At 40.9% G+C, this 14,131-nt stretch overlaps 1 gene segment (V, D, J or C); it reads right to left on the minus strand.

Moving 5' to 3' along the window:
- LOC104850643 overlaps positions 1-6,995 on the minus strand; it is a 39,534-nt gene extending 32,539 nt beyond the window's left edge. Inside the window, 2 exon segments of the C gene segment in view lie at positions 6,518-6,807; positions 6,921-6,995. Of these exon segments, the coding sequence occupies positions 6,518-6,807; positions 6,921-6,969 (339 nt within the window).
- Between the last annotated feature and the right edge of the window lie 7,136 nt (positions 6,996-14,131).

Raw genomic sequence — 14,131 nt, forward strand, 5'->3', positions numbered from 1 at the left:
GGTACGGGGAATTGAACTTGGGACCTTGCACTTGTGAGGCAGGCAGAGGAACAACTGAGCTAAATCCCCAGCCCATCATTTGGACTTTCTTCTCAAGGATGTTTATATAGCAGTCAACCCTGGATGAAGGAGACAATATCTCTCTCTGGGTCAGACACTAGATTCATTTGCTCTCCAGGATAATAAAAATAATATCTCTCTCTGGAGCAAAGATTGATCAAGTTGCTAGCAGCCTCTTTGAAGAACGGAATTTTCTAAGCTCCTGTATCATGAGCTGTGACCCAAACCTGTTTCCTATACAATACACAGAAGCCCTTTTGGGGACTTGGGGATGGAGAAGTGAGGACAACTTACAGACAGACACAAAAGCTCATACTGCATTGAGAATGCCACAGTGCTTTGTCTCTGATCCAGTAGTCAAACATAATGATGGCCTTCCTGTCTTCTGGAGGCATCCCTGCACAGTAGCCAGGAAAAGTCTCATATTATTGATGTTTCTGGACAAGAAGAACTGGGTCATTTATTATTTCAGATGATGTATCATGATTATTTCAGATGAGCTCGTGCATTCTTTTTGTTCTCTGCCCTGTGTCTCATCTTCACTCTTAAGGAGCTATGCAATTCCAATTTACTTTCTTAGAATAATCTCTTCATTTCCTCTCAGAGAGCAGATTGCCTGGGAGCTCATATATTATCCATTATTGGGTGGCCTGTGAAGCATGGGGACAAAGGATATCTGTTCAATTCATAAATGCATAAATTATTCACTCAGGACATTATTGTATGACTTAAGTCTCATCTACACATTCTCTCTGGTAGTGATTTTTGAAAAGTAAAATAGAACAGAGAATATAATAAAATTTTGTGGAACATCAGATACAGTTTTAGTGTTCAGATATGGAAAAGCAATAATAATTCTAGTTCAAGGAATTGTCAGTAAATTTAACATCAGCTCTTTTCTTAGCCCATTGACATACACACTTATAAAATACATTTGTGACAATATTCAATGTGCAGATCTTTGAGCATTTCAAAAGCAAGGTGGCAAATATTAGAAAGTAATGAGATCATTCAGGTCAAGACCTCTGAAAACATGCTATTATTTTATTAGATATGAATGCTTCATCTGAAAACCAGAGTAGATCTGTTTATAGCCTTGAGAAGCACTGGCTCATAGGTCATGGGGCAGTGGGAAATTTCTTGAAATTGAGGATTTTTTATAATTATGGGCAATATTACCCATATATCAGGGTTATTGTATTTAAAATAAACTACATGGGATATCATCTCAGTGATATCTAGAGATTTATAAATAAGATTGTGGGCTGGGGATTTAGCACAGTGGTTCTGCCACTCACCTTGCAAGCACAAGGACCCAAGTTCAAGCCCCAGAACTAAAAGAAAGCAAAAATGAGATTGTTTCCATCTCTCTCATTGACTGTTTTCACTCCCTCTATGTCCCCAGATTCCAGCCAAAATCTCTGCTGAAACTCTCACTCAACATAGAAGAATTTATTGTTAGATTTGCCAAATCACTTGTAAAAACCTTATTTTATTAGGGATTTAGGGTAGCAGCTGCTCCCTTTTGTGAAACTTTCAATCTATAACATGTTGTATCTCTATTGAAGGAATGATTTACATGTTGTGAATATTCCCTCTGCACTTTGGTAAATATAATGACATTTAAGAATCTACTCTTTGAGCTCTTCTTAGAATATTTTTTCAATTTATTCCTAAACTCAAACTTCTTATCCCAGTGTACATTGCATTTAACCTCTTTAGATGTCCTTTTATATTTACTTTGCAGCATAGTATTCCATCTCTGCGTATTGCCCATTTAATTCATGTCCTTCCTCTCTGCAAAGTGAGGATATGGTGGAGGGAGCAGATGACAAATGTCATGAAAGGACCAGGGTCTGAGGTACCACTCTTCCTACCAGGGACTCATTGTAGGAGGTGACCACTGATGAGGGTGGGCATGGTCCCCAGTGGCCCTGGAAAAGGGCACGCTGTGCTTGCACCTGCTTTCCTCTCTTGTGATTCATCTTCTTAGTCTGTGTGATGCTTTCTGTGGGGAACAAAGAATTTGTGAGTAAGGTGTGGTCCCCAGGTGATTCCTGCTTTATGTCAGAGAAAGAATTTTTATTCCAGTATGATCTCCCACAAAAGCATAGTAGGGTATTATTCCTTCTGATAGTTTCCTTTCCTTTCCTTGCTTACTATTATTCCAAATCAGCTTCTGTTTGATGTCTCATATAAACTTACCCTGAACATTATAATACACATTGATTTACTTTTCCTCTGACTTCCTCTACATAAAAGTGTATCACTGAATTAGAATATGTTTTCTTATGTCTATTTCATTAAAAGTTTCTCAAATTCCCTGAGGTTTGAAAATTTTAAATCCATTTACATTTCCTTTGTCTTTTCAAAGTAGAACAGCTCAACTATTTTCTGAGAGAATTGTCTGTTCCATTGTAAAAAAGAAGGAAGCAGACATTTTCTCCTGGTGATTGTATGATTATATCCTGACAGTTTTTTTTTCCTGGTACCAGATCTCAACCTCAGGACCTCAAACTTGCCAGGCAGGAGCTGTACTGCTAAGCTACATCAAGCTCTAGATTGACAGCTTTTACCACCTTCTGTGACATAGTTTATTCTTTTCCTGATTAGTTTTCCTAATACAGCATAATTGATTAGAGAATCTGGACAAAAGTCTTAAGTCAAGTTTTTTCTCTTTTAAAAATGAGTGGACAGAACTCAAGTTCTACAAACTTTTTCTTGAGTAAGTTCTTGATCAATAAAATTTGTCTGAGGAGTTTCCAATTCATTAGTGCCCTTAGTGACATAGCACCAAAAGCAAAGATGATGAACAAAGTAGAAAATGTCTAGAAAAGAGACTAAGAACAGAAAAGGCAAGGAAAAAATTAATTTTAAATAGTAGAGCAGGCTTCAGAGTGCATATGTAAGAAGATTCCTACTTGTAGGGGTACAGTCTTCTGAATTTAGATTGGTGACAACATACACAGTTGGGCAGATTAAGGTCAAGTATCTTCTGAGTTGGAAATGTGTGAAAATGTCACCTGTTCTATTTGCTAAAGTACATAGCTCTGGAGGTTCCGCCATTCTAATGGGCACAAACATACCACAGGAGCCAGCAGCTGGCCTGAGTTAGAGTCTTTGCCTTCCTTTCTCAGCTATATTTGCACAGAGAGGATATGGCTGTGCAGTGCTGTGGATAAGCTGCAGGGACAGAGGTACACAGGGGTCTGATGGTGCTGGTTGACTCCACACTACAGAAGACACACTCTTTTGTCTTTCAAGAGACTCTGTATTACCTGTGGTATTACTCTCCACACTGTAGAAGTAATGAACTGGCTGTAGTCCCAGACCATCTTGTCGACCCCAGAACATCCTTTCATCCATATCCTTTAAGTGTTTCAGCAAAACTTTCTCTTCCATCCTTTAGACCACATATCTTGGGGTCTGGGTTAATTTTGTGTTTACAGTGCCCGTGAGTGAGTAAAGATCTGGAGGTGAAAACAGGGGCTTTTAGAAGCCTTGCAAAGGGAAAAATTATGTTTCCCAGACCTAGAAATACTAAGACAGGGTTTGCCACCGGCTCCCAAACACAACCAACTCTCAGAGGTCACCCACTCACTCCCAGGAAACAAAGGGCCAAGCTACAGAGAAGCCTGTGCCCCTGGCCATTTTAAAGAAAGAGCTGGTCTTTTCTGGGTGCAGAATGACTGTGTGTGATGTCATTGTTTCTGCCCATGCTCACAAGCCCTTGTCATCATCTAGACTACAGTCTGGTGGCACTGCAGAGCCAAGGGAATTATGGGGGTATTACATGAGTGAGGGTGGGGGCACGTTTGTATGCCTGTGGGATAGCAATGTATATGTCCTTAAGTACAGACTTAGTGCATTAGAGACATTTATTTTTGGATAATTTCTCCTGTAATGGTTGCCACTTTGCTCTCATAGAAGTAGGTACCTAGAATAAGCCTATGAGCAATATGCTAATTCCTTTTACAAAACACCTTTCTCTCCCTTGCTGCTGCATTGGTGATAGTAGAAGCAAAGGTGCAAATGCCCATACATGCAGGTTCACCTGATGGGTGGTGGGGACAGTGAAGTAGCAACAGTGAAGTCATGGGCATGAGCAGCACCAGGTGCAAGCAAGAAAGTGTGCATTACCAGCAGAAAATCAAAAAGAATAATCAAACCGAATTAAATGGTTCTGCTTTTTATCATCGTTGTGTGCTAGAAATTCTAAATTTCTCCCATGAAATATTCAGCTTTCTTAGATTGATTTTGCTCTGCATAACACCAAACACATTGGAGCAGAGTCTAGGTGAGGGGTGTCTGAAGAAATGAAGACTTACTGTTGGTAGAAAGTTTCAGTTAGGTAAATTTTACAGCACTGCTACACAACATGGTACCTATAGTTAGCAACAATGTGTACTTAATATTTTGTTTAATGAATTTGCTTAACGCTATCATGAGCTAAATAGTCTCACCACAATGAAAAAGAGAACATTTGAAACAGGTGATTTGGAGTATATTGAGGACCACTGATCTGTACAAATGGGTCAAATACAGATGTCATCACATTGCTTTTATTTTCCAATAAAGCCTTTATTGTACTTATATATATGCTGTCTATACCACAAATCAATATCAATCATGGACATAAGATAGTTTTTATACTTTCTGTAATCATATAATTTAGTCATGACTCATATTCTGTTCCTTCATTTTGACATTGCTGATATCACATCCGATTTCAAATACGACAGATGTAACCCTGCCAGGAGTCGAGCTGCTCACACAGGCACACAACACAAAAACCTTTGGATCTCAGCTTCATGGGACTATGTGTATGCCCAATGGGTTTCAAATCAATAAATTATTCTTATTTGTATTAGAATGGGTTTTCTATTTAAGTTGATTTTCACAAGATTAAAATCTGAAGACTTCTATTGTTGGCAAAATCTATAAGTGCATAATGTAGTCTGACATGCTTAAATGAAAGGAATTGGATTATGGTTAAAACTGTTGGGCACGCAAAGGTACATGAAAGAAGGTTCTGTTGGCCCTGTGTCCCTCTGGGCCATCTCTCTGGGAGGCGGGTGAGATATGCTGAGTTCTATCAGCCCTGTTCTACTGAAGGCCCAGGCTAAGGATGTACTACTGAAACAACAAAGGAGGAGTAAGGGAAGGAGGGCAGTGATGGCTAAGATGCACGTGATGTCTCTCAATGTGACTAGAGATGGACTTCTGCTGACGGGGGCCCTGGGACTCCTTCAGAGTCTCCAGTGTGAGAGGTGGAAAAGACTTTTGAGTACTGCCCTCTGTAGGGACAGTAGCTTCATCTGGCAAGAGGAGGGCTCAGGAAGGCAGGGCCTCCCCTCTTTTGTGACAACCCTCTCTGCACAGAGAGGAAGTCACTGTGCAGTGTTGTGGGCTAACTGCTAACGTGGAGAGGGTCTGGATATCCAGAGAGTAGAGAAATGCTCAGGCAAATCTCAAAAGACACATACATATATTTTGAGTTAAATATTAGTTAGAACTGCAGCCCTGGCTCTTTTGGGACTCACACATGGAGATCATAGCACATATTCTGGCTGCATCTCTCAATTAGGTTCTTTTTTGACCTTTGAAACCTAAAAAGATTCCAGGTGAAACCATGATCCAAGGACATAGTGGAAAAAGGAGAAGACAGGATTCTGCTGATGTGTATCTAATACAGAAAGGCTTAATGTAGGCAAGGTCAAGGATGCACCTGCATACCAAAGGACAGTGGCATATTTCTGGATAGAATGCAGGCAGCCATGGCAGCAGCAAAACAACTACCACATCATAGAGTATGTGGAAAGACTTGCACACTCACAGAAATATGACACTGACTAATTAATGGAAAGACAAGGAAAGACTTTAAACTGGTAGACCAGGTGACTCCTTGTGTGTGTTTAGAGGAATTCAGATGAAAGATGATGTGTGCTGGACCACAGTATTCTCAGTGAAGTGAGAAAAATTAATAAAATTTGCAAGCAAATGCATCCTTAGGAAAGTTCCAGACATAGTGATGGATCTGGAATAGAAGAAGAATGTCAGGAGATGGTGAAAATTACTCCTGCATCTCTGGCTTACACATTTTGATGATTAACAGAATCTCGATGAGATGAGGGAAAACATTGGATTAAAAGTCAACTCAGAACCTGATGTTTTCCCCCAAGCTGCAAGAACAGGACCTGGAAACATTTTGAGTTTATCGCAAATGACGTGTTCAGTTTGGGCAACAGCCCAATTGGATTTGAAGATTTAAGCTCCAAAGGGAGGGTTCATGGCCCAGAGTCCCCAGAGCTGTGGAAGAGAGGTGACATCTATGGTCACTGGTGTCTGAGATGATTCTCCTTCCAGTCGGGGTGGGACCTCCCCTGGAGGAGTCTCCTCACTCTCATAGCTGCCATTCTTGTGCAGAGAGCAGCTGGCTGTGCAATGCTGTGGATACACTGCTGGCACAGAAGTACACCGAGGTGTGGCTGGTGGTGGCTTTGTCCACCATCAGGGGAAAACTCTTCTTCTCTTTTCGAGAGACATTGAATCCATCAGGAACATCTCCCCTTTCAATCATGCCAACATTAAGTGAATAGTAGATTAGCTTCAGTCCTTGCCCTGGGTCTTGTCGATACCAGTACATAGAGTCATGGTTCATATTCTGAGAACAAGTCACGGTTGTGCTCTTTCCAGTCTTTGTGATGAGGTGTCTGGGTATCTGGATCACTTGGGCTTCCATGGGGCCTGTGAAGGAAGGAGACAGAGCTAGAGAAAGCTGAGGGGCACCTGATGTGGAGTCTCCAGGAAGAAGGCCTGCAAGATAAAACGGCAGGTTGCTTATATGTTCTGAGGCTCACCTACTCCCAGGAGACAAAGGACCACACAGCCCATGATCCAGGATCCCATGGCAACATCAGACAGGAACCTGCCAGCCCTGAAGGCTCCAGTTACTCCAGTTATCTCTGCAGTGTCTCTGCCTCTTAAGCTTCTTGATTCTTACATGAATTCCCATGAGAGAAGCCACTCCCATTTCCTCAAGGAGCTGAGGTCTAAAAAGGCAACACTGTCATCTCAGGATGGGACATTTCAGATCAGTGTCATATTCCTTCATTTTCTTGAGGCTGTCTTTATGTATGTGCCACATTTTCTTATTAATATGCTCTTGTAAAAACTGTCAAATATTTATGTATTTTTGACTTTGTAGTACCAATTGGCATTCCATATTTATCACTTAGAAATGTGAGAACATGAAGCTTATGTTATTATAAAAACTGTACTTTCCTATTTTTAGGAATCATTTCTACTCTGTACAAAAAAAATTCCAAGTATCTTTCTGACTTCATTTTATCCACAGATATATTTTTACTTACTACCCTCTGCAAGCATTTAGGGTGTAAAAACTCAGTGAGGTCCTCATCATGGATTGTTTTACCACTGTATATGAGAGCAAAAAATCTTGGACAAACAATGCCTTTGCTCTTCAGAAGATCAGAGTTGGCTGTAGCCACTTCCCTCAAGACATTGTCTGTGGGTCTTTCTTCTTTTTCTAATTCTGTCTCCTTCTCCAAAGGAGGACATCTTCCTTCTCGAACACCTTTGAGCTGGGTTTTAAAATATGTATATACTTTTACCATTAAGGTATAGTTTACGTTAAGGTATAATTTCTCTTTAAAATCTCCACGCTTGGGAGTATAGGTTGGCACAAATACTGTAGCTATCAGTATGGATATTCCTCAAAGAAATAAAATGGAAGGTTCCATTTGACCCAGCTATTTCCCTTCCTGCTATCTTCCCAAAAGAATTTAAAGCATCATATCATAGTGATATGTGCACACCATGTTTACAGAGGCACAGTTTGTAATAGCTAAATCTTGGAAACAGCCCCAAAGCCCATCAACCTATGAATCCATAAAGATGTGTGTGTGTGTGTGTGTGTGTGTGTGTGTTTTACTACTATGACATAAAGAAAGACACTCAAGACATTTCTATCTAAATGGATGAACCCTGAGAAAATACTCTTAGGTAAAATAAATTGGACACACATGTTTAAATACTTCATTTCCCTGGTGTGAAAAAACAAAAGTGGAAATAAGGACTAAAATGTATAATGGATATTGGGAAAAGGGAAGGAAATATTCACATGAGAAAGGGAACAAGGGAAGGGGAGGGAAAAGGAAAGAAGGGACAAGAAAAAAGAGAACAGAAGGAAAAATTGGAATCAAAGCTTTTGTAAATAAGGAGGGGAAGAAGGGTCAAAGAATAAAGAGGTACAAATTCCCTATGATGAATGTTATCATTATGTTTGTCTAAAAGGCACCAATAAATGTTTGTTACATTTAAAATGCATCAATAAATGTTTGTCAAAAGAAAAACAAATAAGGCTACTTATAAGAACAGAATTATTGAAATCCCTTTTATTACTTGTTTCGAGTAAAAATGCAAGTGGAACAGCGGGTATAAAGTCAAAGTGCTGACACTCCTACCCTGCCACCGCCATCGCCACCTTCTCTAGAGTTGAAGAACCGGTATTCAAATCTCACCTGAGGTGTTCACCTGCAAGGGCTTTCCCCTCCTGGCCCTGTGTCCAGAGCCAGACCCACCTGCAGTCAGGAGCAAAAAAATAGAATACAGTATACTGCATATTAAAGAATTAAATTGTATATATTCACAGGGTGCTGTTTTGAGATGATATGTAGACTTTAAATCTTTGTTAGGCTTTGTGGGAACCATGATGTTCCTAGGAGGGGAGGGAGGGGAACAGACTTCCTCTTCCCTTCTGTCACTTTCTACCCACTGAGCCCTTCAGTGCTTTGCCGAATTATTTTCATCTCCAGACGGGAAGTGGGCCCTCATCCTAGTTTTCAGGGCTGCCCTCAGCTCATCATGGATTTTATCCTCACTTCCTGTCACCATGAGAGTTTCCTGTCACAGTTCTGTGAGTTTCTATGTGGGTAACATCCACTGTCATCTCAGAAAGAATACTTATCTTTTTATATGTGTGCATCTTTCCCGTCTGGTAAAGACTGTGAGAATCCAGCTTGGCTCTGCTTTAGTCACAGGTGTTTATATCATTTTGGAAATTCCTCCATATCCTAGCTATGGGTCTGGAGGTCTTTGAGGAAGGAAAGTGGTTTTCATTCTACAGAGCCCACTGAAGTAGATAATATCAGCTCACTTAGCAAATTTTGCCACCTCAAAATTCAAATTCAAAAGTCTCACAATTTATCCACCTCCACAAAGCTAAGCCTGGACTCTTAGTGGGCATTGGACTCTCCCACATCCGGTAGTTCTTCCAACACTGTAGAGGTGGATAATGATGCTTCAAAGGGTCCTTATGTTTCCCAAGCAGTTTTCATATTATATAATACAAGTTTCAGAGGTAGCCGATTCTATCTTCCTGTCCTCTCGATGACTAATTCACTCTCTCCAGAATGTGGCCCCTCTACTCCCTATCCTTTTGACCACGAGGCTCTCCTGGTCTCTTTCCTGCTCTGTATCAACTGAGACACTAAAATGGATGCTGTTAAGTCCCAGTATGCTCATTTTAGGGGCTGGCTCATTGCTTCCCAGCCTCCTATCCTAACACCTTGCTTCTGACCTCTTCTTCCCAAGCTCAGCACATGCAAGAGTTTGGGGGCCATACTCTGCCTCACCGATGGAGGGCAGATTCCTGTGCCCTTCATAATGGGACTGGGAAGAAGAGTCCTACAGATGGAGGAATGCTCTGAACATCTCTCTTGATCTTTACATTTTATATTCTCTACTGCTCCATCTCTGCCTCTCTTTCTCTGTTCTACCCACTCCTTACGGGTGCCTCCTGGTAAATCTGCAGCATTTCTCATGCACCCATCTCTGCAACAGTGCCCTGGCTAAAGTAATCATATAGCATCTACCCATGGAGGACCCATTTCTTGAACTCTAGGCCAGAGCACACAGGCTTTAACCTTTAAAGATTCAGCAATATATTTTTTTTTTTTGTCTGCGATTTTGAGTGCAGCTACAGACTGTAGAATTCTCACTATATTTCAAATCCCCTTTTGATTTATGGTCAGCCCCTTTCAATTTTGAGGAAATCACTTTATATTTTGATTCATCATTTATTTTTCATCATTAAAGGACCCTGGTGAGACATATTGGTGTGCTTTCTTTTAATTGATAATACAGTGCTTTTTGTTTGTTTGTTTTCTGTTTTTTGAGGCAGGGTCTCCATTGTTCAGGCTGGCCCTGATCTGGCTGGCCTCAAAGTCACAGGGATCCCCCTGCCTCAGCCTTGTGAGAGCTGGGATTACAGGTGTGCACTGCAGTGCTCGTTGTTAACAAACCTCCTCTCATATCACCACTGTATTTGGTGTTTTTATAAAGGAATATGACAGTGCCCTCTGGTGGAATATTGAAGCAATAGGCCAACTTCGTTCTATTCCCTGTACCTGTGAATGTTTTTGAGTAGTGACAAATGGGACCTCAGGTTGCAGATGCAATTAGAGTTGATGGCCAGCTGATCTGGACATAGAAGGATAGTTATTTACCTAGGTAGGCTTGATCTAGTCACACAGGTCCTGGAGAGGTTTCCCTAAATATTTCAGAGGCATATGTAAATAGGAAGAAGGGTCAGAGAGAAGGAATATTGCTGTCTGAAGATGGAGGAAGGGAACCAGAAGATAAGGTAACAGATTCTGTCCTCCATCCTTCAGAAAAGAATGCAGTTGCACTGACACCTTTGTTTTACCCAGGTGGGACCTGTGTTGGACTTCTGAGCTGCTGAGCTGTAAGGTAGCAAGTTTGTCTTGTTTTAATCCACAAGATGTGGCTTTCTACTTCTCTCTATTTCTTCCTTCATATTTCTATTTCTTCTCTGACATAGTTTTGTTTTCCAAACTATACATTCTTTAAAATGAGGACCACTCTTTTCATGTTTCGGAAGACAGATTCTAAAGGGGGTTTGAATTTGAATCCCTTTCTGGAAATTATGACTTCTCCGGGCTTGGGAACTTTGTTTAACCAATACGAGGCCCAAATTCTTTAATGGAAATGGGAGTGTTAGTCTGATAACTTTGCCTACGCAAAGGGCCATAGACAGGTTTAAACAGCAATTTGTTTGCTCACAATTCCTGAGCTGCAACTCTGAGACAAGGTGTGACAGGATGGTTTCTTCTGAGGCCCTTTTCATTTGTTTTTCTATGGCCATCTTCTCCCTGAGTCTTCATAAGTTCTTTCCTTTCTGTGTCTGTGACCTAATCTGTTTCATAAGCATTAATGCATCACCCATAGACTAAATTACCTCTGTGAAAAGCCTACCTCCATTCTTGGGTGTTGGAGATTAAACCATGGACATAGAAATTTGGTAGTGGGGCATAATTCAGCGTATAACAATTTAAATAAAGAAGTACCCCCTTACAGGTTTGTTATGACAATGACAGTAGACACACAGCTATTCAAAACACTATATCTACTGCTGCTTTTGTCACAATGCTCTTGAGTATAATTTCAGTACCATTTCATGTTATTCACAAATTGTTTCATTGAATTTTTACCACAGTCCTGAGATGCATATATTACTTCATTTTCCAGATGTGAAAATAGAAGCTTATTTAGTGGGGCTAGTACCTTCCTGAAGTTCTGAAGTGGTCCTTTCTCTCCGACTGTGAATCCTGTGCTCTTAGCCACTACTTGTGAATATTTCACATTCTCTGCTTCATGTGCTTAAGTTTATAGACATGGTGATAAAACCTGTTTGGAAAGCAGTTTGACTTTCAACCTTTTCCTATGGGAATTATTCTCCAGATAATTCCAATTTCACATTAAAAGCAGACTTAGTACACCCTCCCATTCTGCATCATTTTCTGCCATACTCCACGTGTCCTGTGTTACCTCTGCCCTCATCCTTCATTAGGCAGGGTCAGATCTGAGCAGAATTGCCTCTGTCCATAGGCTAAGAGCGATCCCAATATTAACAGCAGGAGAAGCCACAAGTATCTGCCAGATTTTCTTGTGCCCTCCATCTCTTGTCTTGCTTGTACACAGTTAGAGAAATTGCTGCCAAACTGAAATGCATACTTATGTACAGGTTGCATTTCAAGTTGAAATAAATATTAGTTTGGATGTTTTCACTTTCCAAGCACTCATTTGTTCTTATGGCATACATTTTATGAACTCATGTGTTCTATTTTAATCATTTCTTTACCTGAAGCATTCCCACAGAAATATCATGAGGTATCATCTGTCCAAGAGCAAACGTGTTCGTTCTGATGCAAAATGCCTTTCTTTTTGTGTGCTGCCATTGCATGGGAGGGACGCCTGCTATTGAGAATGCCAGAGAAGAAGCCTATTAACTTCCCTGTGACTCCTCTGACATTTACAACAACAAAAATGGATTCTAATGTCTGCTTCAGAGAGTTACTTCCGGTACCTTTGTCACAGCTTGCTTGCTTTTGTCTACAAATACAGACTTTAATGACATTTGTCCACGGAACATTCTCACTCATTTGAGCATGAATAAAATCTAAGAATATGGTGATATACTGCTTTTATGGTTAAGTTACATTATTTGACAAAAAGGAAATTATACATGTAGGTGTAACATAATCTAGCCCCCTTAAGCACAGAGCCTATAGAAAAAAGTGAAGTCAGGGGATATAAAGCACCAGAAGACTCTGACTGGTGTCCATCCCTGGCTTTGAACATGGATATGACCAGAGAAACTGCAAGAGCTGAGAGCAACTCTTCAAGGACAGCCAACAAGGAAAAGTGATCTTCAGTCCAACGGCCCAAGGGAGTAAATCCTGTCAATAATAGCAATAAGCTGGAGTGAGGGGGCTGAGCTCCAGATGAGAAGGCAGCCAGCTGACAGCATGGCTTCACCTTAGGAGACCCAGGAGAATCCAGCCACACCCTTCTGGACCTCTGACATAAACAGCTGTGAGATGACAAGTTGATATTTTAACTCGCTCTATTTGCAGTGATTTGTTACATCACAACAGAAATGGAATGTATGTAGTTATTGTCCAATATACTCCTTTGGGAAACTACTTGGTTAACCCGCTACTTTGCCATTCTGTCTACCCAGGGCCATCCGTGATAATGATTTTAAAAACTCGCCTGCTTCTACCCAAGTGAGGTTCTGATCCTGAACAGCCCCTTAGATGAACATATTTTATGTTACACACACACACACACACACACACACACACACACACACACACCCACCTCCTCTGGAAGATCCTAGACCCACATATAATCTGTGACATATTCACTCACCTCCTTTGCCTCCATTCCTACTGCTCGGGCCACAACTCATCCCATGAAGTCCCATGGATTTAGTTGCTCATCTGCCATTCAGAGATTCCTTTGAGACTCTCCGAAGGATCTTTGCAAACCTGAGGGAGTTTGTTTTACCTCTACTTGATTGTAGGGAATTCAGTTTCATCAAAATTTCCCTACCTTCGTATCTGGAAAGTGAAGTTCCTTTTAGGAAGCATTCACATTGTATTAATTCCCTTTGGCATGGGGGGATTTCCATGAGTAGCAAAGACTTTTATTTAAACAGTAAAGCCATCCTGGAAGGACCCAAATGGAGAAAGGGAAGTAAAGAAAACCAAGGGCAGGGCAGGGCTTTGGTGCAACCTAATGAGGAAAGATCTCTTGGTTAAGGTGAGGCCTATGAAGGGCAGGTTCCCCTTCCTTGATTTTCCCCTTTTTTTATGCAAGGGGATGTGGCCACTCAGCACTGCGATGTGACTGCTGGCACAGAGGTACACAGATGTCTGGTTGGCACTGGGAGACACCAGGGTCAGGGGAAAATACTGTGTTTCAATTTGAGAGACAAGATAGCCTTCAGGGACATTTCCTTTTTCAATGCTGCCAGTACTAGGTGAGTAATAGATCAGCTGCAGTTCAAATCCTGGATTTTGTCGATACCAGTACATTGTCAAATAATTCATATTCTGGGAACATTGTAGAGTTCAATTCCCTCCTGTCCTGTCAACCTTGTACCTAGGGAATTGTGTGACTTTAGCAACCTTGATGCCTGTGTTGGAAAAAGGAAAGAACCAAAAAAAAAAAAAAAAAAAAA

This window comes from Fukomys damarensis, unplaced genomic scaffold (assembly GCF_012274545.1).
Source record: "Fukomys damarensis isolate Sample0158 unplaced genomic scaffold, DMR_v1.0_HiC HiC_scaffold_16, whole genome shotgun sequence".
Classification (NCBI taxonomy): Eukaryota; Metazoa; Chordata; class Mammalia; order Rodentia; family Bathyergidae; genus Fukomys; species Fukomys damarensis.